The sequence below is a fragment of the Stegodyphus dumicola genome, chromosome 8, assembly GCF_044657685.1.
Source record: "Stegodyphus dumicola isolate Sdum_Otavi_A_Nest chromosome 8, ASM4465768v1".
NCBI classification, from domain to species: domain Eukaryota; kingdom Metazoa; phylum Arthropoda; class Arachnida; order Araneae; family Eresidae; genus Stegodyphus; species Stegodyphus dumicola.
In genome coordinates this window covers 155038202-155049071 of record NC_140775.1, presented here as the reverse complement: position 1 = coordinate 155049071, position 10870 = coordinate 155038202, and the positions used below count along the sequence as shown (strand labels likewise).

The window sequence follows — 10870 nt, the reverse complement described above, 5'->3', positions numbered from 1 at the left end:
TTGGAAAGCTTTTGTACAAAGTTATATTGAAAAAACCGTCTCATCCTTAATTTTTGCACACCAGTGTAAGTAAAACTGAATACTTAGTTTTAAGTACGACTGAAAGAAAATTTTTCAGCAAATTTCATACTTAAAATTAAGTAAAACTAAATACTTAGTTTTAAGTATGAAATTTGCTGAAACATTTTCTTTCAGTCGTAAAACTGAATACTTGATAAAAGTAATTCTTACTTATTACTTCCTTGTACGAAGTAAAAAGGAAGTATTGTAATCGCGAAAAGTTTCAGGCAGCATATTTCAACGAAAATATCCATTTTGACCGCTATCGAATGCAATTTAACGATGTTTTTGCATGATATCTGTAGGTAAGGACAGAATAAAATACTCTTTTCCTTCAAAAAAATTATAAAACTGCTTTAAAATTAATTCTGAAGAGAATTTTTCGTGGCGTCTGTACGAACGTATGTACGTACGTATCTCGCATAACTGAAAAACGAGTAGCCTCAGAACGTTGAAATTTTGTATATAGGACTGCTATAACATGTAAATGTGCAACTCGTATTTTGGTTGCAATCGGCCGCACCAAACGTATATAAATATATTTATATATATATCCACTCTATTACCCGGTTCAGTGATCTCAGTTTCTTTACTCTTATATGTTTGTAAATTGTACATTTTTTGCTTTAAAATGATTGTATTATGTTGTTTTTATCTTCCGGTTAAGGTTTTTATGCCTTTAGTAAATCTGTGTGCAATATTTTTAGAATTATCAACAATTTTAAAGTTGTCTAAGTGCCGCTAAGCCTTTTTTTTAATGGCGGCCATTCATGTTTACATTTGAAACAGGAGACTAGTGGATTTGTTGCCAGTCTAGAGAAACTTAGCTTCGCAACAACAAAGATAACGCATTCATTTATTATTGCCAATTAAATCATGCTTAATTCTTTCTAGAATTTTTTCGAGGAAATAAGTGCTTAAGATTTACTTCGTAATTTTTAATATAGATATTTTGAGTTTTTATGTATTTTTGCCTTCTCGCGAAGTGAGAACTGAATTAATTAAATGAGAAATACTCAATCGTCTGTGAAAAACAGTTTCTTTTTTTTTTTTTTTTTTTTGTTTTGTTTAATTTCTTTTATACATCATTCTAACTTTATTATAGTATTTGAATAGAACATGTGGCAACGATTAGATAATTCTATTCTTTAAATGATATAAATTTTGTGCATTTTGAGTTATAATATGAACGAACTGTTATATAATTATTGGATTATATAACAGTTAACTTAGTTTCCGTTATATAATTATTATATAAGTTAACTGTTATATAATTATTAATACTGTTAAGTGAATCTAGCGCCAAAGTGTCGCTATGGTAAAAAATGCTAGAGTGAATTTTAAAGAATGCATTTATTCTATTGTGGTTTATGCGCTGTCGGCGAAGTAGTTTTAATTCAATCCAATAAGTTTAAATGAAATGCAAGAAAAAATGCGTATAATTTAATATTCCAATACAAGGAAGTCATGTGGTGTAGACATCAGATTTTTTTTTCATTTGTTGAAGTCCAATATCCTCCGTTCGACGAATTCATTCAAGTAAGGCAATTAGGCTATCTGCTGGACCCTCAACCGTCGATGCGTTCTGCTATTGTCGTCCATCCCCATCGTTGTTTTCCACTTGTACGCCGCTTCTTTTTCCCTTGAAAACCTTTTCAACGTTGACCAAAGTCTGGAGCTCCTGGTGGCTTGTGGGATCTAGCCGTCAGGGTTCCTTGCTCTGGTCCGGGAATGCTGACTTGGTCAATCGGTGGAGTCCGCTGGTTGCTGAGGAGTTTCTTCCTCTGGAGAAGTTTTTCGAACGCTCCTTTCGGGCGTAGAATTTGCGTAGGCGTGCGATCAGTGACCTTCTTCCTCGTCATTTGAAATCTGGATCGCTGTTTCCTTAGCTGCATTGCTTTTCCATTAGCCGCTTGCTGAATCTCATATGCGGTCTCCGGCTGCCTCCTTTTCTCACCGAATTGCTACTCTTATGTGCTGGACCCAGTTTTACCGCGATGTTTCCTTTTGGCTCTTCATGCTTGTGTCTTTTAACTTCTATTTCGCCCACTCTGATCTCCTTTTTTTTCTCTTCTAGAACTATTATTTCTAAAGCCGGAGGCCTCTCTCTTGTCCTTGGAGCTGGTGCTTTCCTTCTGCCATAAGTGATTCCTGCAAAATATCTTGAAAGACTATCATATCAGCGTGGTCGTAATAATTTTTAACTTGATCCATGTTGGCAGTACTAATCACCCCGTTATGTCCTTCTAAGTAACAAACAGATCTAAAATTCCTTTGTGTAGCGAATGGCCTTTAAATTTTGGGCAGAATTTTTCAGTTCTATCTCGAGGGGCACAAAACAACGAATGTCTAATCTTTAACACTTTGTCTTCCGAATTTAAGACTGAAATCTTTCCTTTTTTATTATAATATAATTTTCACCTTGCTCTTGCCATGTGTGAATTTATCACCGTCTTGTTAATCAGTTTCTGAACATCTGGGAGTTTAAATTTTACCTCAACAATAACAACAAGAGAAGAACAATTTATCAAAGGGGATAATTATCTTCCTCCCCAAAAATAATTCTGCTAGCGTTTTTTCGGTAATGTCATGTTTGGCTGTTTTAGGGCAAAAGCTAATTCGTTGATGCAGCCATCCCAGCAGCGGTGATAACCTTTAACATAGCTACGAATAATTTTAACTATATGACTGGTCACGCACTGCTCAATTTTTGATCGTGACCGATAAGGCAATATATTTAACTGGCGTAATCCAAGCCCTGCACATAGATGTATTCATTTAGAAAACAGCTGAGGCTCTTGTAAGGTGAGCTATTTCTACCCGCTTCGAAAAATTATAGACAATACCTCTCAAGTATCTGTTTTTATAATGTCACTGTGTGGGTATGAACCTAGAATTCTTATTAATTCATTTGGAAAAGTAGCTTCTATTTATGTGCCCGGTCGGGTTGTAATTTGTATCGTTAACTAGTTGACAAGCATGTCAACATATTCCATAACAAATTTTTGAAGTTGCAGAAAATAAACTGCCTTACGGACTCTTTGCACCGATTTTCTGAAGCCAAAATAGCCTGCTAAGATAGGTATGTCATGTAATTCTCTCAAAATGCTGAGCCTTAAACTGGCTATGATGACAGGTCTTAATTCATTATGCTCATTTGGTTTTTAGTATAAAACAAAATATTGTTAATTATCTCATAATTTGCTGCTCCATTTCTAATAGCCATTAAATCTGGATGTTCAAAATTCTCCAGGTCTTATAAATATGCATAGATGTGGAGGCATATTCTTCGACTACTTCTACTTCTACCCAGCAAGGCATGACGTCATCACAGCTTGCAGAGCGGCAGACGACAATTGGAAGTGCTGAGAAGAAGACGTGCTCCACGCACAGAGGCGGACAGTTTCAAGATGCGAAAGGAATGAAAGAAGGCAGACGGCCTGCAAACCCTCCAAGATGCTTACATCGAGTTAGCCATATTAGGGCAGACGTGCCCGTAGAACTGTTAGACTGATAATGTGTGAAAATGATCATCATTAATCGAATCCTGTTTGAAATCACGTTAGTTGTGAGATTACCTGCAATATTAACTTTTACTTGATTCATTGAGTCCTCTGTACCTTTAAAACATTAACTACTTACAAATATTTAGTCACTTAAACTGTTAATAATTTTAAACTTTAGAAGTATAATGTGAAAACGAAATTTTCATAATAAGCTTTTTGCTTTTTTTATATGTACTGTATCTTGAAGTTAGTCAAATTAACCCCATAATTTAAAATACGAAAAAAAAATTGGAATTATAATACAGATGCATACAAGCATACAACAATTTCATAATTAATGGAATGAACAGATGCACTGAAAAAAGTTCATTCAACGACAAGAGATTTTTATTTTGATCACTCAGTATTTACGTTCCCATTTACTAAAAACTACTAATCCACTAATTCTAAAATCTACGTAGCGAACAAATAAATATATTATTTTAAAATTAATGAAAAACTAAAATTTAATAAATTGCAAATTTATTGTCATATCAATAAAATACATTAAGTCTACTTCTGCGTAATCCTGACAGATAGATTTAATCATGCATAGAAATAAAACAATGATTATACAAATCTGCACAAGGATTTAAAATTATCTAATAAAAAAAAAACTTTTTTCCTGATAAACAACAAAACAATTACAAAAAAGCACTTTATAAATTTTATAACGATCTTTAAACATTTTTCAAAGAAAAATAACACATATTATTATTTAGTGTAAAATGAGTTTGGGGCGATTTAAAATCATTCAGTGCAAAATATTGTAGCGTGGAAGGAATATATTCTTGAGACATCAACCTCAATACAGGTTTTGTTATAACCGGTAGAAATTGGAAGACTTTCATCCCGAAATCCATATTTTTGAATAAGCTTCAGACAGTAAGGATTTTTATCGGGAAATCGAATTTCAATTCCATCAGTTATTTCCGAAAAGTTCACATCGGATAGTACAGAAAACAATAATAATTCTGCAATATCTTCTGAGTCAGCGTAGAATGGGGAAATCATCCAAAATCCTACCACTGTTGGTCTCAAGCATATGTAACCTACGACTTTCTCGTTAATTATTGCGATTTTCGTTTTGCAGGAACGCCAAGATAGAGTCTGTGCAACTATAAAAGACCTATCGTAGCCATGCAACAATCTGTCATAACTTACCACTTCAGTTAGTAAATTTTCAACGGATCTTCCAGATTCCATGGTATCTTTCCTTTCTTGAACTATTATATTTTCAACAGTGTCTAGATAAGAAATTTTGATGTCTCTCAAAGTACACTCAGTTGTGCTTTCTGCAAGATTACTTTTCAGATCCCGAATGTTTGCCACCAGTTCAGGTTTCCCTGGCCATACTCCTTTACCCACCAATGAAACGATTCCAAAGCTATCAAGATTCAGTTTTGGTGATATCAGCGAACTTTCAGAACACTTGTAGTAGCAAATGACATAATCTGGTTGGTGGAGGAAACCGCGTTTATCTCTGTACTCACTGAACATACTCTCCAAGCCTCGAACGCCTATATTTCGATCTTCTAAATGTTTCATGGCCTTATTCCATAACTGTGTCCCGATTCCGCGACCTCTGTATTCTTCTCTCACCATGTAAAGTCCCATAAAACCACGACCTGGCCCATAGGCCATACCTGAACACGCACCAACAATCTGTTTAGATTGGCTGCTCTCGGCAATAACTACAGCTTGAGGGTCTAATGCCATCCAGGAAAAAAGTTCATCCTCAAAGCTTACGTAGCGACCAATGATTCGAACTAGCTCAAGGATACTTGGAATATCTGAGAAGTCAGCATTACGGACAGAAATTTCAGGCATTGCGATTGCTTGTTTCAAGAACCTATGGAAGAAAAAAGTAGATAAAATAAGATACATATATTTATTAGAAAGATCATTCTCTAGTATATATTTAACTGGTTTTGCGTCTTTCAAAACCTTATTATTCGAGATTAAAGAATTACATAGTTTTAAGCTATTAGGAATTTTGAAAAGCCCGGTAATGAGAGCAGTAACAATCAAAATTCCAAATCCATTATAATTTTTTTTCCAATATATGTAACAACAAGTATTCTTTACGTAACGTTTCATAACGTAATGTTAAAAGATTATATTATGAAAGCAAATCAAATATGTTATCTGAAAAATAGTTATGACTACGTATGCTTAATCGTATTCATTGTGGACTGATAAAAGAATTACATTCATGATATGAACAAAGAAAGAAATGTAAGTAAAAATCAAACATAAACGAGAGATTTTGAATTAGGAAAAGAATAGATAAGAATAATTAGTTTTCATTAAAAACTATCAACTGAATTTAGAAAAACTCTCTACATCACAGAAAAGACCAAAGGATTATGCACCAGTACTTAGTATATACAGCGTTAGAAACATCTTGTAGAAATAAAAATAACGCTGTAAGTATTTCAGTAATATAGCAGTTCGATATAAAATATAAAATAAATAGCTAAATTAATAAGAAATGCAGTTATTGCTCCTAAATTGCTCAGTTTCTTAGGCATTTACATATTTTTTAAATTTGAAAGGTAAATCAAATATCTTACCTTTTGATGAATGGCAATATTGTGTGAACGGTTATAAATAAACAGAACCTATTAAGTGTGAGGTCGCTTAGCAGATAAATTAAAGGCCTTATATTTTGTGTCGTGGCAAAGCTTACCAAGCGAAAGAATTATAGGCACGTAGTAGTTTAACTTAACATAACGTATCATTAAGTAATGGTATAGGTATAGGTAAGTAATATCTAGCATTAAGTAATATTATAGGTATGGGGAACACCAGCAATGTACCCTAGTTCAACTGGCAGTGCCTTTCCATACTAACTAACCATTAAAAAAATAATAATAATAAACTGCAAGCTTTATAAGAATTTATAAAGAAAGGTTAAGGATTTAAGGCGCAATTGAAGCTTTTCGAAGGATCTAGATTTTACTTGTTATGGTACATCGTGCAATCCCAATTAAAAGGCGGGAGAAATACCTCGTAATGTTAAATATACGACTTTAAAAATGAGTTCTAATATTTCCCATTAACTTTAGAGCGATATTAATAGCTATGACTATATCTCAATTTGTCTCAATGAAACAACTCACGTAAAGTCATTTACCAGATTAGTAACTATTTCACGTTTCCTGAAAGAGAATGTAATGTACGAGGAACTTAAAATTAGCAAATATACCGGAAAGAACGAAAAGTATTTATATTTATGAAATTGCAGTCAATGAACTAAAAATATTTAATAGAGATTTTAAAAAAATATTGTCATTAGGAAAGAAAAGAGCTCTTGGTATGATTGGGCCAGAGATAGGTTTTGTTTAATAATTTCAAAATAAAGTTATTCAATTGCAATTTTTAGTTATTATTGCATTATTCACCAGCAAGTGCTATGTGCTAAACTCGGAACTAGCGATTTCAAAGAAATATCAGGAAGACTTAATCGAATCATAAATTTTATAGTTGCACGTGACATGCATAAAACACTTTTAATGATATTTTAAATGATCAAAAAACTTTTAAATGATGCTAACTGTGAATACGATAATCTATTAATGAATCATAACGTGCCTTACTAAGCCAGATTATATCTTTAGAAACATTTGCGATATGCATGGAAGAAATACGGCCTTTTTTACTGAAGAAATACGGCCTTTTTTGTACGAAGTAAAATGGAAGTATTGTAACGGCGAAAAATTTCGGGCATCATATTTCAACGCAAATATTAATTTTCACCGCTATCAAAAGCAATTTAACGATCATTTTGCCTGATATCTGTACGTAAGGACAGAATAAAGGACTCTTCCCCCCCCAAAAAAAATTGTAAAACTAATTTAAAATGAATTCTGCTATACAGTATCTGATGGAAATTGCCGAAATTCAGGATTAAGGGACTTATCCAGAAGAATTCTTTTTCATTCTCATCTTTAACTCAGTTTTCAAGCAGCATCTAACGGGGTCAGTACTTGGGAGGGTGACCACCCATGTGACTGGCCTCAAAGAATCGCATCTTTTCACCATCACTCGACCGCTCGTCGGCTAACTCCGTCCACCTCACTTTTCCGCGCAGCCCAGTTGCTTTCTAAATTTTACATCTTTCCAAGTATCGTACCAAAAGTACAAGTACCAGCTTCACCTTTTTAGGTGTGGATGTATCTCCTTCGTATTTTTGTTTGCCAAGCCCTATGGGCAATATCCAAGATAGACAGTAAAAGTCGGAGACCGACTAAAGGCTGCCCAAGCCAGCATCATTAGATTAGATTACATTAGTTATGAATGAAATGTAACGCTGTTAAGTGAACCAAGGGCCAGAGTGTCGCTATGGTAAACAAATATAGTGAATTTTAAAGAGTTCATTTATTCTATTGTGGTTTATGCGGTATCGACAAGGTAGATTTAATTCAATCTAATAAGTTTAAATGAAATCCAATAAAAAAAATGAAAAAAAAAAATGCGTACAATTTAATATTCCGTACAAAGAAGTCATGTGGTGCACACATCAGATTTTTTTAGATGGTTTGAACAAAGATGATTTTAAAGAACTGTTTAATGCAGAATACTTAACAAAATTATGTTTTTCACGGATTATAACATTACATTTAAATGAATTTCATACAGATTTACAAGGCCGTGGAAAAACAACTGCGATTATGTTTGGACTAGTAATTAGATATTTTTCTACAGATAGTGAATCTAAAAAACTTATCATCTTTCAATACTTAAAACCTTATTTGGATGAAATAACGGTCTTCAAAAAAACTGAATGGAATTTTAAATACGAACTTTTAAAAAGTCTGTATTCTATTAAAGAAAACATTTTCAAACAGATTTCAAGATTAGAAAAGGATTGAAAAGCTACTGAAAACTGTAGATTATCCGGACCTATTCGACATAAAGGATTTCGATAACAACCTTATTAATTAGACGGAATTAGAAAATTTAGAAATGCAGACTGTAGCCTATCTGGCAATGTAAGCCTATCCGTACACAAAAATTTGAAGATATGTGAAAATACATCGAAAAATTGGAGCGTTATCGAATTAAACTCAATACATCCCTCGTAGTAAAGAAAGCAAGATTGCGCCTGTCGTTTGCACCATACAAACATGGACCTTATAAGAAAGGTATATCTTATAAGGTCCATGCATACAAATGCCAGTACGACTTCACTCAGGTCCGCCCCAATTTTGTAGGGGGCGTGTCCAAGGTTCTCCCACCCCTCTTCCTCTCGAAAATTCCTCTCGAGAGGTTAATGGTAAATTAACCTCTCGAGAGGAATTTTGGCTCGCCGCATAGAGAGATTTGCCACATAGATATGCCACATAGACATTATAGGTTTACAAACATCCATGCCTTCTCCGGTATTCGAACCTGAGTTTTTCGGTATCGCAGTATCTTCCCTAACCACTATACCGTCTGGATAAGGATTCTTTTGTCCGCTTACTGTTGTGAAAGTCTTTTTCTGATCTAAATCATAGACTTTCAAGAAGTTGACAGAGGAAGATTCATCGACATATATTATCTTGCAGTCTACAACGTAGCAGCCTAATATTAAAAATCTTGCAAGGAATATGAAGTATAAAACTTCTAACAAATAGTAAGAATAGTTTATATCAATTAAAATTATTTATTAAAGTGTAATTATTTTTGTAACTTTTTTGCATTTAATATATGTTTATTATTTATCACAATAAAATTCATATTATAAAGACATGGCATAGAAACATGAGATACAGGCACTTGAACAAAATTTCATTCTAACTTACTTTAATTTTGGTACTTTGGTAAAATCCTCTTTGTCATCCCCCCTAAAGTATCCTCAAAGAAAGAAGTTACATAGCATTAGTTCTTGAGAGCTGAGGTGGAGAGATATTTTACAAAAGGTATAGACTGAAGTCGACTACATCTTAGAAGTGTGTTATCTTAGTAACGAGGTATACATAAAGCATTTGTAAAGTGGATGTAAAATTTGAATTTCCTTTCTTTTCATGTATCAGTTTTTATTGCATCTGCCTCTGTTCTGACTTTAGTTCTGCGCAAAAGGTGTCTCCCGCTTAACAAAAGAGCCAAAACCAAGCTCGCATGGGAATCTATATGAAATTGAGGATTATTTAGTAAAATCTTACAGGAAAATCAAAAGTGGGAAACGGCATTAAAACTACAGACTGTCTCACATGCTGTAAACTCTGAAAGGGTTCTCATTAGTTTTCCAAACAAAATTAGTTTCACTACAAAATCGCTTCCATACTTGACCGTAAATATGATAGTATCTGTAACAGCAGGCTACATAAGATAATGGAGGGGCTGTAAATCCACTGAATGAAAGATTCCATTACCTCTAAAACCCTTCTGAAAGCGATAAACCGCATATAATAGGCTTGTTTTATCACCATGATATCGGAATCAAGCACAATGATAAAAGCTAAAATAACATTTTATCATTTTTTGAAATAATGGCATCGAGATTACATTTTAACAAAAATATTAAGAAATATTAAATTAAAGAGACCTTTAAATACAATCAAGAGATCAAATAACATTTTACCTTTAAAACAGTAATCAGCTATCGAGACTTGATCGAAAACTCTCTTAAGATATGATTTTACAAATCTTACCTATTTTATCAAACTTGAACTACATGAACTTCGTACCACGCAGTGAAAATTCTAATGATGTGGCTCCATCTGTTACGTGCAATTTTTATTATTTGAAAATAATCGTTATTTTTAAGGTTTTTGTTAGGAAATTTGTTTTCTAAATTATTCGTGTTTAAATAAATGTTTATTTTATTGCTTTTACTTTTCATTCAGGCCTAAAATTATAGAATATTTCCTTCGCAGAAGAAAATAATAATTGTAAATAAAATATAAAGGCTTTAATAAGAAGTTTAATATTCTTTACCGAAGACTAGCTATAGTAGAAAAGGTTCTTTTTTTCTTTATCAACGGCCATCTGTTGTAAAAAAGATTACTTTTCTTCATTTTTATCAATTCTAAATATTGCTTATGTGTATTTAAATTATTACTACTTTCGTAAGGCATTCCATATCATCTAGTGTTCTCACGTGAACTTTACGTTGGCTATAGATCGCGGATTTTCTATTTAATATTAAATTCGAAATTTTTTGGGGGGCAGAAGGCCTGTTCACAACTAGGGAACGATTTAAGTAGGGTGTGTTTGTGAAAGAGGGCTGGAAGCTTTTGCTAATTTGTATTTCGCGTTCTCAAAACTACTAATTA

The 10870-nt window shown here is 33.2% G+C and overlaps 1 protein-coding gene across 2 annotated transcripts; it reads right to left on the bottom strand.

The window, feature by feature from the left end:
* Window positions 1-3310: 3310 nt before the first annotated feature.
* On the bottom strand, window positions 3311-10279 carry LOC118187759 (uncharacterized). 2 transcript variants are annotated; one of them, XM_035358032.2, is made up of 2 exons: window positions 10177-10279; window positions 3311-5457 (listed from the first exon to the last, which is right to left on the bottom strand). In XM_035358032.2, exon 2 carries the CDS (start codon window positions 5433-5435, stop codon window positions 4356-4358), a length of 1080 nt encoding a protein of 359 aa, XP_035213923.1. In that variant the 5' UTR covers window positions 5436-5457; window positions 10177-10279; the 3' UTR covers window positions 3311-4355. The 2 variants fall into 2 exon arrangements, with proteins under 2 accessions (XP_035213923.1, XP_035213925.1); XM_035358034.2 differs by lacking the exon at window positions 10177-10279 and adding an exon at window positions 9398-9842.
* Window positions 10280-10870: the final 591 nt, after the last annotated feature.